Consider the following 12721-nt stretch of genomic DNA (forward strand, 5'->3'; position numbering starts at 1 on the left):
AGCATCATGTGAGGTCTCGAATCTTGCTAAATATAGTTTCGAGTCGGTTAAATATCTAAGAATTGCCGTTACAACTTACGCAACGCAATATTCGAATAAATAACACAAGACTTACATTAAGAAACGAAATTCCATGTAAAAGAAAAAAATCTAGATTACATTTTAATTGTTTCTTAAGAACCTGTCGTTTCTGTGATGCGTCACAGAGCTGTTGAATTTTTCGCGGAATCGCGCGCGGGAAAACGCAACAAAAAATCTCAGAACAAAATTTATTCATTTTTAAATCGCGGCAAAACAAAATGTGTCTAATGACTTAATTATTTGTTATCGCTATCTGACGACGCGATAACGTTCCGTCTGATGATGATTCATCGCCAAGTATTTCGTCGTATTTGTATGCCCGAGAGCAACATTATATAATGTTACCTATTCTATCAATATCAATGAAAACCGTCTGTATGAATTGTCATTACTTCTAATATTTTTTTGATCGCGTATGCGAACACATCATCATGAGTACATCTGACACCGACCATCATGAAGCACGCGTGTTCACGTTAAACGAGATCAACTAGTTAAAACTCTTGAGAGAGCTTTTAAGTATATTTGTTTTCTCTGCATTTTTTCTACGTTAGAAAAAAAAGAGAAAAAGTTCTATTTATTTTTTACGTAAATTAAAACTTTTTTTTTTTACGTAACTCTATTTCTTTTACGTAAATTACAAAACTGATCTAAACAAAATGATTGATCGACATTGAAACGCAGTTTCATCCGCTGATTAATCAGGTTTCATTTTGAACGGATCGAAGAGAGTAGTTTTACGACGTACTCCTTCCCCTCCCGCACATACGTGTGTGTGTGTGTGTGTGTGTGTGTTTGGAAAGAATATTTGTGCTTCATTCCGATGCCACTTAAGAATATTGGCTCGCGATTACACTTGTCATTAGGACGGTTGCTTCTGTTTTTTTAATTCTTTTTTTTGCATGTTCTTTTTTTCCACAGTACACATTTCATCAACGGATATGTACACATGTGCCAACGTTCGCGACGTTTCAACGACAAGCACGCGAATTCGGAATATTTAAAAAAAACACGTGGCCTTATCACTACTCTATATAAGTGTGCGTTATTTGAGTTTCAAATGATGAACGCCACTTGCTCGAGCTCAGATCTGTTTTTGCACACACGACAAGTAAATAAGCAATCGATTCCAGTAACTAAAGAAGAAAAAACAAAGAAGTCAAAACGAAGGTTGACGATGAGTCAACGGTTCGGGCGCGAACAGATACGATCGTCGGTTTTGACACGACGAATTTGGCCTCGCGATCACGTTGTGCGATCACAGAGAGAAAACTGTCCGAAACAATTCTGATCCGGAAACCGAGAGCGCGAAGTATCCAGGCCAGATATAATATCTGCATTAACAGAATTTGCAACAAGGCGTCGTCTAGCGACACACAGAACTTGGTATCGAACACTTCGACAAAGTCAGTTTCTCCGATGGATTCGTGTGTTTTTGTTTTTCGGTTACACGGAAAACTCCGAAATCAATCACTGGCTGCAAGTTTTAAGTACAGTAAATTATCGATTTGCACGACGAGAGACGGAAATCGGAAATAAACACAATACATATGGGTACAAGAAGTCTGTGCGCGATCAAAAAATTAGGAAAAGAGAAATATACAATTGTGTAAACGGAAACAGAGATACAAATTAACTACGTACACTTGTAAAATGTAAATGAAAAAAAAAAAAAAAAAAAAAACGCTCTGCGTTCGTACGCGCGAATAAATCTGCGTGGAAATCAGTCGTCACGAGAAACCCGATTATATTGGCGTTCGCGTAATTGACATTCTCCGCTGTGTGTACAGATAATGATGATCGGCTTCTGATCGGTTATTAAGTACAGCGCGCAAATGTATGTAATTTCAGCAAATAGTGATAAAACGGGTCTCGCATTATCTTTAATAAACTTACCCGTAATAAAATTTTTTTATTTATTTTTTTTTTTTATGCATATGTTACTCGCGCAAAAGATTTGACCAACAAAATTTTTCCTCTCGCACACACACAGAGAGAGAGCGAGCGGCTTGAGAACTGCGAGCGGAAAAATGCGTAGTGGGCGATTCTCGCGGACGATATGGCCTTGGTGACAATTGAAAGTCCTGAGAAGAGAACGCGACAGCTTATTTCCTTTTTAGAGAAGAGCGCAAAGCGAGCGCGATTAATCTCCGCCGAGTGTGCAACTTTGCACATCCCCGAGATGCAGATAATCGCGCGTCCTCTCCTCCGGCTTTGAAATTCGAAAGGAGAATGAGTATGCCTTTCTCTCCCCGAACGGTTTCGCCCGTCGGAAATGGGGAGGTACGCCTGTTCTTCTCCCAATTCAATTCTGCCGAATGATTGATCGCGCAAAAAATTCGCACGCTCTTCCGGTACGCTCTAGATAAGCCGCTAGTTTGTTTCTTTGCTTTGAATTCGTATAACCTAACCTATCGATCATAATCAAAATTACGATTTAATGTACATATAAATTTACATATTTGTTCCGTACATGTATGTGTGTGTGTGTCGATTTTCTAATACAGAACTTGCACTCCGTACGTGGAAAGACGAGAGAACGCCGTGCGGTATGGTCGCTCAGAAAAAAAAGCGACCGCACCGCCGACCTGTACACTTTAATCACGACTAGTTTTACGTCTTATTCAATAGGACCTATTGCAAATAAATAATCCTCGCGAAAAAAGAGAGAGAAAACATCGCACCGTACGTTGAGCATATACCGAGACTCGGTAGAAATACCGTGTCAAACGTTTTCCCTTGTTGGCTACGACGCAACGTATTACGTGCGGATTGATTTGGCCGATTTTATTTCTTCTTTGTTTATTTTTCGCGCCTCTCCCATCGATCTTCAATTTTACGTGTGTGTGCGCGCACCGCGCTTTTTTCGATGATTATCACAAACGAACTCAATTAACACGTGTATGTTTATTAAAATCAAAGTGCGCTGAACAAATCGATCCGCACGAAATACATCTAGAACACACAACACTATATATGTCTGCATAATGTATGCATAAACAAGACGTTCTAAGTATCGTATACCTTTTTTTGCGCTGATGATCTACTGATTCAATTAAATTCTAGTTTTCCTCGCTGAGAAGTTTCCAACGAAGTTTCCATTTTCACACCGAGAGTTTTTTCTCGAATGCAAACATATTTGTTCGATTAATCTTCGATCTGCTAATACATCTTGATTAACACACTGTGTCGTAAAAATAAGATCGTTACTTAATTATCGCATGTTAAAATTTCTATCTGTAAATCGATTATAAATTAAAATGCTATTGGTATTGGCGAGAGAGATTAATTCGTAAAAGCCGCGATGCTGTGTGCGTATGTGTGTGTGTGTGTGTGTGTGTTATCGGAACGCCTTGAGTGTGCGTACACACACATACACACACACACAAACTTGTCAGTTCTTCTCAAAAAAAATTGCTCCTGTTTCTCTCTATTTTAGACAGACATACCAGACGCACGCACGCACGCACGCACGCACGCATTCACACAGGTACGCAATGCACTCGCGCAAATGAATTATTTAATATTTGACTTTCGCCTTAACCTCCTCCGCGACGCCGCCCCATTTAAGCTTGTAGACGCGCGATCGCCACTGTATAAGAGGATCCAGAACAGCCTGAAGAAAAAGATATGGTCTCGTGGTCTCACTGAGCAACCAACCGCACACAAATTCGAGTTTATTGAAGGGCAGCGGTCCGTTCTGCACGACGCACAGCAGTGTCCAGTCGAACATGAACCACAAAAGTATATGCACCAAATAGAAAACTAGAGAGTCCCACTCGAAGAGCACACTAGCTGCCCAGGAAGCACACCCGCCCAGAATGAGGCACTCGCTCAGGGGTTCCAGAACGATCGTCGGGGGTAGCATCGCCACGCGCAGCTTCGCCCATCGTCGCAGCCTCGCCTGGAAGGTGTCGACTTCGCAGTGGCCGCTGTTCTGGAGCGCCGGCTGCGAGGAGACGGTGATGCGCCAACCACGGTCGGTCAGAGATTTCGCGTAGAAAAAGTCCTCCGCGAGATAAATACCGAACGCTTTCAGACCGCCGACCTCGTCCAACGTGCTCTTCCTGAGTAGAGCCGACATGCCGGTGTGACAATTTATTCTGAGAAGATCCGCGGCCAGATACATACGTGACTGAACCGTGCCGAAGAAAATCTTCTCGTAAGCGGCGGCAAAACCCTCGCGATCGCAGGTGAACGGCATCTGATGCACCAGAGCCACATTGTCCGTCATGTAATTCACCATGTCTAGAAGAGTGTCCTCCTTCATGCGTATGCCGCTGTCGCTGATCAGCACGAGCTCGTATTTGGCGGCCTCGTAGGCCGGCTGCATGTTGTTGATCTTCGGATTCACTCCAACGTTGCAGCCGCCGACGAACAGTTTCGCCTCGACCTCCGGATACTTCTCGATGAGCTTGCGCACCAACATCAACACGGGATCGGAGTCGTCTTCCACGCAGAACAGCAATTCGTATCGCGGATACTCCATCGTGAAGAAGGTCTCGAGATTGCCGAAAAGATTCGGATCGACTCCCATCAACGGTTTTATCACGGAGACCCCTGGCAGAGGCGTCTCGTAGCTCGGCGCTTGATTCAGCTTCCGATGCAGCTTCCAGCGGCCGGCAATCAACGCCAGCACGTGCACCACCCACATGCCCGACCAGAATATCATAAAGACTATCGCGAACCCGTACAGAGTATATAACATGAACTTCATTTTCCGGAATAAGGGAGCGAAGGCTTTGGAGGGCCACCCGCGATCTACCGTGCCGGCGAGCCGGCGGCACTCACCTTTTCTCTTCGCCGTTTTCTTTCCGTGATTCGTCGCTTCGACCGGGTGTCTTCGTGCGGACGCATCACGGAGTCGCGTGTTCACGGCATGCTCGACGCGACCAACCTCACGTCGAGCGATGCGCTTTACTCACAATCACAATCATGACGATAATAATGATGACGATGATGATGATAACGATGATGATGATGACGCTCGGCCATTGCTGTCACTTCTTCCTCACGACGGCGGCGACGACGACGACGACGACGACGGCGACGACGGCAACGTGTTCGCCCTTTGCTGTGCATTCACGCCTTTAACCGAGTCGCCCGTTTTCCTTCTTATCGTCTGTACCGAGATGATAACCTCCGTGTCGCGTCGACGACGATCGCGTCAACTGTCCGACCTGCAGGTGCAGCTTCGATCTCTGCCGGAACGAGATATCGCCTTCCGTCGAGTGCACGGGCCACTTGACGCATCGGGAATGTTGACGGGTAACAACATCGTCGTCGTCGTCGTCGATCGTATTCACTTCGTACGGGGGGGCACACGCGCCAACTTCACCGGTCGCACCGAACTCGTTGCTTTCCACCGCGAATGCGGTTCGTAACATTGAGCACTGGCTTTTGACACTTATGACTTACGTATTTTACAGCAAGACCTGTCGCATCCCCCTCGAGTGACTGTCGAGATATTGTTTTCGATCGAGCTTCGTGTTTTGTTACTCATTCGTACCCCGACGCGCCGTTAAAAAAAAACTTTAACGAGCGACCTTCTCGGGGACGAAGGTTCGTCTGTGCTCCGTCTCAAGAAATGTCACTCCACGGACAGGCGCACTACGGGCGTCCCATCGACTCTTTCCTCCCTTTCCTCTCTCTTTCTCTCCTACCAACTACAAGATTCTTGATACGCGAGTATCAATGCCGTGCGTGCGTCAGAAATCGGAGAGCTTTTATTTCATCGCGGATGACTCATTTCTCAGATACCGCAACCAGTGCATGAGAACACGCGTCGCTCAATGATCATCGACACCGTCGGATGCGGTGTGACGAAGCGATTTTTATTCCGGCATCGGCTCGTATCACACTAACAATTAATATTAAACCGAATTGGAATGTAACCAACGGGAATGAAGAGAGAATTATCCTCAAACCGCTTTAGTGAACTTTATCCTGATTGATTAGATTCCAATCCTATTCCGTAGTTTATGAACTTAAAACAGCTTTCTTTATAAAACTAGCACATCACAGACGCGCGCTACGCGCACGCTATTGTTATTTTTATTTAACGTGTTGTCAGTGAACACAACCTGTCACCGCGATGACAGATAGTATATACGTCTTATAAACTATATAATACACATATGAGAAATGTCAGAAATAACGCATGAAAATCAAACTAAAAAAATAGTGAAAGAGAGAAGTAGAAAAACCACACGTGACTAAAGTCACGTGACAGGGAAAAGAGTAAAAAAGAGAATATTATATATAATATATATAATATTCTATATCTATACAATACACACACACGCATATATATATATACATATATATACCGTAATCACGTGACCGGTCAGTAACACCGCCGCGGTCAGTGACTCTACCGCAGTCGCGTGACCGAGGTCATTGACCCCTCCCCACCAAGGCCGCGCGGCCGATGTCAGTAACCCTCCTCTCCCACCAAGGCCGCGCGGCCGAGGTCAGTAACCCCGCCAAGGCCGCGCGGCCGGGTCAGTGACCCCTCCCCACCACGGTCGCGCGGCCGAGATCAGTGACCTTACGGTAGTATGTACAGAGGAGTGCACCATATTGTTCCGCTCCATTTATAATATAAATTACAATCACGTTACTTTAAATAGTCACGTGTTGTTTTTCTACTCTTTTCTGTCAAGTGACTTTACTTTAGTTATGTTTTTAATTTTCTCCACGTATACGACGAACTGTCACAATCGCTTTTCTGTCATTATTTACTTTACTCTCTCGATCTTACCGATTCGATTCGACTCGACTCGACTCGATCAATCAACTAATCGGCAACGCGGAAAAAAGACAACAATAGATGATACATTCGATATCAAAACGCGCACTTCGCGGTACACATGGATTTTTTTATATAGGAGGAGAATTTATTTAAATTATTACTAATACTTTGCAGATAAAAACTGGATAAGATTTTAGATGAAATAAAAGATATAATAAAGATACTCTAAGAATAAATAAACATAACTCTCTTATACAAGTAGAAAAACAGACTTCACTTTGTCAAAATTATTTCATAGCATGTCCCGATTTTTTTGTTTTTTTTAGTTTATTTTTAGAATGTAATTTCTGTTATTGAGAGTTTCCATTGCTTTCGCCATCTTCTCTGTGCGTAAGTTTAAAAACTAAGATGCACAAAAAAGAGAAAAACACATCTCTTTCTGAAAAATAAGACTTACAAAACGTTCTAAAATAACTCAAATTCCAAATAAATCTTTCAATAATAAAATTAAATGTTTTATAGCTTTAATTACTTTCATTTTCTTCTTTTATACAATTTAAACTCTCACTAGATTTAGGTATTTCTGTTCCATTCTCATCATAAATTTTTAGAGACTTAGGAGTTCTTTTCTTGTGCTTTTTTCTAGTGTCTACATGTAAGTACAGTTTTTGTTCATTTAAAGTTGGCCATTCCCGCTTTTTCGTCAAGTATTCTTCTGCTACTTCAATACTATTCATTCTAACCATTGCGCATCTATGAAAAAAAAAATAACATTATACAAAATAAAAACTTCTAATTCTAAAAAATCTTGACAATATTAAAAAATGAATCTATTAAATTGTAAATTATACTTACTTAAAGTTTTTGTTATAAGATCTCAACAAAGTAACACACACACATTCGGGAAAAACATCTCGTATTTCATTTACTTTTGTATCATTTGGTATGTTTGACACAAACAATCTGTAAAAATATACAGCAACAGTAATAATTGTTTTCTTTCTCTTTTTATCTCTATAGTGAAACTTTATTAAGTAAAAACACACTACTTACGTTTGAGTCACTTTGACTTCAGACTTGATTTTAGGCATATAGATCTTTTTTCTTTTTATCTTTTTGGGTCTCTTTTTAAGCTGTATAGGGCGTAATGATTCAATAATAACTCGCTTGCCATTGATCGTCTTATCTTTGGCAAGCTCGTGGTTCTTCATCTTTGATTCGACATCGGGAAACACAACGTGGCAAGATCTGCTAGACTGCCGTGGCAATTTTACATAAAAATCACCCACAAATAAATTTTTGATTGAAACATCATTTTTGTCTCTTATTACGTGAGGAAGACACACTTTTAGAGTTCGTTTTCTTCTCTTTGCCACTCGTGAGAACCTCCAAAACCTATGCATAATCTAGAAATTAAAAAACCACATTTTATTTAACCGCATTAAATTTGAAAAATAGATTCGGCTGAAAAAATTAAAATTTCCAAGAATCGTTCACATAACCTGTTAAATGTAAAGTACACTTTGAACAAATAAAAAAAAAGCAAATAGACACTTTAATATTTTGAATAATAATTACCATTTTGAAGATTACAGCTCTTTTACAACAATTATTTCCTTTTCTTGCCTCTTTTTTTTTATTGAAAATACAAAATTAACCCACGTGTGACATCAGACATCTCGAGTCGTTCGTCAACATTGGCTACGTAGTTGCCAATAGGCTTGTTCGCGTTGCATGCGCCAACATGCTCCTATTCGCTTCGACGTGCTTTTTTTTCAATGAAACTTTAACGAAACTTCAAATCTGTCTTAGGCCCGGTTTCACAATTGACGGTTAACTCGAATTAACGGAAGCCCAACTTGCTGAACTCGGCGTAACGCATCTTTTCTTCATAAACATGAACTGTGATTGGTTAGCACAGATTGACAAAGAAGATTGAACGCGTTAAACCCATAGACATATAAGAAATAGACTGCGCGTCCCGTATCTTTTCTGTGCAGAAAGAATGGTCAAACTTCGGACGAGGATAGATGCTTTCACCCGAGTCTCTATCCTTGTTTAGTGACGCGGTGATTGGCGGACAAGAAAAGTGGTAGGAATGAGAAATAGCGTAGTGGGGCAATAGAGGAGCATCGAGCGATGAAGGGGCGACAGTAGGCGATTGACAGCATAGACATTCTATGGAGTTGTCTCCCGAGTGGGGAGTCCCCACTCCAGATGCTGAAAGACAGAGACAGAGACTCGGGTGAAAGCATCTGTCTCACTCCNAAGTTTGACTCACTTCCCCTCTCACACGCGCAGTCTATTTCTTATACGTCTATGGTTAAACCGAGCTCAGCAAGTCGAACTTCGGTTAATTCGAGTTAACCGCGAATTGTGAAACCGGGTCTTAATAAACTTTTTCAATAAAAAAATGTCGCACTCAGTGCGCACTAGTGCAGGCTACCGAATTCGCTGTTAGGGCGCGTTGGGGCGAGTAGAAGCATGTTGGGGCATGCAACACGAACAAACCTAATGTGCACCACCCAATCCCATGGACATTGCGCTGTCTACAAAGGTACATTCCAAAATCCTACACTGGTAATCAAAATCTATAGTACACGTGACGTGAAATATAGCATTTTAACAAACAAGGTAGGATTTTGGAACGTACCCCAGGGTGGAAAAGAGATCACACCTTCTCTTGTGCGGCTGGCCGTTCTCAGTTTTCGCTCTGGGGTATGTTCCAAAATCCTACTTTGGTTACCAAAAACTATAGTACACGTGACGTGAAATATAGCATTTTAGTAACTAAGGTAGGATTTTGGAACGTACCCCTGGTTGTACATACGTGCTATGAAAACGTATCCTAACGATGCCGAAATGAAAGTCGACAGTTTGCCACAATGAATAGTACAAATGTACATATTTTTTCTGTATATATTGTAGATTTTTCTGTTTTTTCGTAATGCGCGTATCTGATTAATTATTCGTTCTTCATCGTATTGTATGATAACAATAATTCATCTGTCAAAGTCTGATGTTGTCTACTTCGCGAAAGAAAGCGGGCAGAAGATCAGCCGTGCAGAGAGAAAATGACATCATAGGAGGTTATTACACGTTATTATATATATTTGTAATAACATTACTTTTTTTGCTAATTATTTTGACACCACGCCTGATATCGATAAATTTGAACTCAATTGTCACCCGACGCGGTTTCGCACAAACAAAAAATCTGTAACGAAAAAATGTCGATCTGTTTCGCGAAATGAGTAATTTAAGCGTTGAAATTGCTATTTTTGTAGGTTAGAAAATCTGTCAATATACGACATTGAAACAACGTGATCATATGCGTGCAGTCTGCAAACGTTTCACATTTGAAACGTAGTAAAGATGTTAAATTGTGTTTCTATATCAAATGTGGTTGATATCCTCGAAATAATTACTATCAAGTTTTTTTCATGATACTTTAATTATATGAATGCACAAAAAAGACGTATTTATTTACTATTTTTTTAATCAAATTTTTTTATTTTGAAGTTTTATATTAAGTGCAAATAAGCACAATTTCTTTAAGTTCTAAGATAATGCTCAAATTTTCAAGTTACTATTATTTCTATTATCTATATTTTACTCGTTAAAATACTTTTATTTGTAAGTAATAAGTTTTTTATTTCTATAGCAGATGTGACTATTGACGATTTTGCTAATACTTTAAAAATTCGTGCAAGACTTAAGAAATCAGTTACAAACATCTCTAATAAAGGTAAAAAGTTTGTTTATTAACAAGTAATTTTTTTGTGTTGTGATTATACATACAGTAGAACCTCCCAAAACGTATACTCCTAAAACGTATATACCTCCCAAAACGCATACAAATCTACTCTCAAAACGTATATTTTCTCCTTCATCGCTTTTCCCACCACTACGTATGGGTACAATCGAAACTGCGCTAGCGCTTGCGCATTAGGCTATGCACATGTAACATACATGGTCGTAATATAACCTCTATTATAATATGCGCATGCGTTAGTTAAAGAGTGAGGGAATAGGGGCAGTATACGTTTTGGGAGGTTCGTCGGTCCCAACTGTATACGTTTTGGGAGGTTCTACTGTATTCTTATTTCACTTTTAATTATGATCTAAATGTATTTAGTAAAACAAAAAGCATCAACAGAAGAGGAAAACTCTGTTTGGGATGAAGAAGGTGAAAAGAGATTAGTACAATGTACAAAAGGAAGCAATCACAAAAGTAAGTAAATTAAAAAAAAAAGATGCTCTGAATATATATCATATGTTAATTCTTAATCTTTTCTTTTTAGACATGTCTTTTAATAGAAAAAAGGATAGAAGAAAATTGGAAGATAGTCAGGAAGATAGTGATAAAGAAGGTAAATTATATATATATATTTAAAATTATATGTATAATTCTTATTATTTACATATTGTTTATATAATATTACTTATATATTGTTAGGAAACATCTATCCATTAGATATATGGTTTGTTATTTCGGAATATATACAACCAGAAGCGGTGGGAAAGTTTGCAAGAATTTGTAGGAGTTCTTATTATGTAACTACCACAGGAAAATTCTGGTTTTGTTTATACAAATCGTAAGTTTAGCATACAATTTTCTAACATTATTGTAGAACTACCAGTAGTGGTAATAGTAGTAGTTTACATTTATATAATTAAGTCATGTATTTTAATAGATATTACAAATTTGTACCAAACTTACCCCAGCGTCTACAGCCACAGTGTTTAATATTGCATGGATTAAGAGCTTGCGTTATCAGGGCATTACATTATGGTTATTTTTCCTGTTTGCGGCAACCAAGCATTTTTATTCAAGATATTGTATGTCTCGACCTGAAAGAAGAACCATATTCTCTCGTAAAAAGAAAGTGCACTCTTATGTGGCATAAAGTATGTGTTACTTAACTTCTTAAGTATAATTTTGTGCTGTATGATAAAATTTAATAATGTGACATTTTTAGGAAAAAAGAGATAAATGGTATTTCTATTTTAAATTTAAGGATATTTCTGAAACTCCTAAAAAGTTATTAAAACAAAATAAACAATATGATCTCGAAAATGATGATGAAAACTTTAATTGTCTTCAAATGCCGGAAGATGTAACTTTTAATCCTGATGAGAAATGCAAGGTTCTTGAGGTATATGTCTAATAAATTAACACACACGCACGCACGCACGCACGCACAAACGCGCTACAATCATATACTATGTATTTCATATTTTACAGGTGATATGCTTATACTACAGCATGGTACCTCCAGTAATTGGATTGGTTCTGCAAACAGTATCTGTGACTTTACAGCCCGGCGGCTATAGGGAACACAAATTTCAACTTGGATTTGGATCATCATTTGTACGTAGTACATTTACTCATCAAGTAATACTTCGTCATGTGACTAACTATCGTATCTTAAATTGGTGGAATCCAGCCTATCCTCATGAAGATGGAAGTTACTTCATTGAATTGCCGCAAGATGACTTGTCCGATTAGAATTTTGTTATTGTACAGATTGTTCTTGTATTTTGTGTATGGGAAAATAAGAAATCATATTTAAATTTTATAAGACAAATATATATATTAATATGGAGAATGCAATACGATCGCAAACAACTTTCTTTTTTAACCTTTTTTAACTTTTAAGAAGAACTAACATTATTTTTAATAAATTTTTTTTTTCAACGTACTATAAGAAAAAAATGAATATTATATATTTATATACAGGGTGTTTCAGAACTATGGGATCAAACTTCTAGGGGTTATTCAGTGCAACAGTAGAAAACATTTGAGTATAGGGACCCATGTCCGGAAAAGTGTCACTACCGCACTACGGCCCTAAGACGCGTTAAAATTTAGAAAGACGATGA

At 39.3% G+C, this 12721-nt stretch overlaps 3 protein-coding genes across 5 annotated transcripts; 1 reads left to right on the forward strand and 2 right to left on the reverse strand.

The window, feature by feature from the left end:
* Positions 1–3488: 3488 nt before the first annotated feature.
* LOC109864211 (ceramide glucosyltransferase) lies at positions 3489–5854 on the reverse strand. Its single transcript, XM_020445212.1, has one exon. The coding sequence runs from the start codon at positions 4796–4798 to the stop codon at positions 3602–3604; it is 1197 nt and encodes a 398-aa protein (XP_020300801.1). The 5' UTR covers positions 4799–5854; the 3' UTR covers positions 3489–3601.
* Positions 5855–7337: 1483 nt separating this feature from the next.
* LOC109864258 lies at positions 7338–8931 on the reverse strand. Its single transcript, XM_020445300.1, has 4 exons — positions 8414–8931; positions 7889–8241; positions 7691–7798; positions 7338–7588 (listed from the first exon to the last, which is right to left on the reverse strand). The coding sequence occupies exons 1-4, from the start codon at positions 8414–8416 to the stop codon at positions 7360–7362; spliced, it is 693 nt and encodes a 230-aa protein (XP_020300889.1). The 5' UTR covers positions 8417–8931; the 3' UTR covers positions 7338–7359.
* A 763-nt stretch (positions 8932–9694) lies between these two features.
* LOC109851627 (transmembrane protein 183) lies at positions 9695–12535 on the forward strand. Of its 3 annotated transcripts, none has more exons than XM_020421877.1 (8): positions 9695–9924; positions 10503–10583; positions 10974–11069; positions 11140–11208; positions 11295–11433; positions 11533–11746; positions 11818–11994; positions 12084–12535. In XM_020421877.1, exons 1-8 carry the CDS (start codon positions 9855–9857, stop codon positions 12345–12347), a joined length of 1110 nt encoding a protein of 369 aa, XP_020277466.1. In that variant the 5' UTR covers positions 9695–9854; the 3' UTR covers positions 12348–12535. The 3 variants fall into 3 exon arrangements, with proteins under 3 accessions (XP_020277466.1, XP_020277465.1, XP_020277467.1); XM_020421876.1 differs by having other exon boundaries at positions 10500–10583; positions 12084–12534; XM_020421878.1 differs by having other exon boundaries at positions 10500–10583; positions 11857–11994; positions 12084–12534.
* The last annotated feature ends 186 nt before the right edge of the window (positions 12536–12721 follow it).

Source organism: Pseudomyrmex gracilis, unplaced genomic scaffold, assembly GCF_002006095.1.
Source record: "Pseudomyrmex gracilis isolate BER0280 unplaced genomic scaffold, ASM200609v1 scaffold_18, whole genome shotgun sequence".
Taxonomy (NCBI): domain Eukaryota; kingdom Metazoa; phylum Arthropoda; class Insecta; order Hymenoptera; family Formicidae; genus Pseudomyrmex; species Pseudomyrmex gracilis.

Coding starts and splice junctions, on each gene's coding strand:
- LOC109851627 (XM_020421876.1), top strand. CDS start 9,855: ATGTTGTCTACTTCGCGAAAGAAAGCGGGCAGAAGATCAGCCGTGCAG. Junction 11,209..11,294: donor GGAAGATAGTGATAAAGAAG/GTAAATTATATA, acceptor ATATATTGTTAG/GAAACATCTATCCATTAGAT. Junction 11,747..11,817: donor GCACTCTTATGTGGCATAAA/GTATGTGTTACT, acceptor TGACATTTTTAG/GAAAAAAGAGATAAATGGTA.
- LOC109864258 (XM_020445300.1), bottom strand. Junction 7,799..7,888: donor GAAGTCAAAGTGACTCAAAC/GTAAGTAGTGTG, acceptor ATATTTTTACAG/ATTGTTTGTGTCAAACATAC. Junction 7,589..7,690: donor TCTTATAACAAAAACTTTAA/GTAAGTATAATT, acceptor TTTTTTTCATAG/ATGCGCAATGGTTAGAATGA.
- LOC109864211 (XM_020445212.1), bottom strand. CDS start 4,798: ATGAAGTTCATGTTATATACTCTGTACGGGTTCGCGATAGTCTTTATG.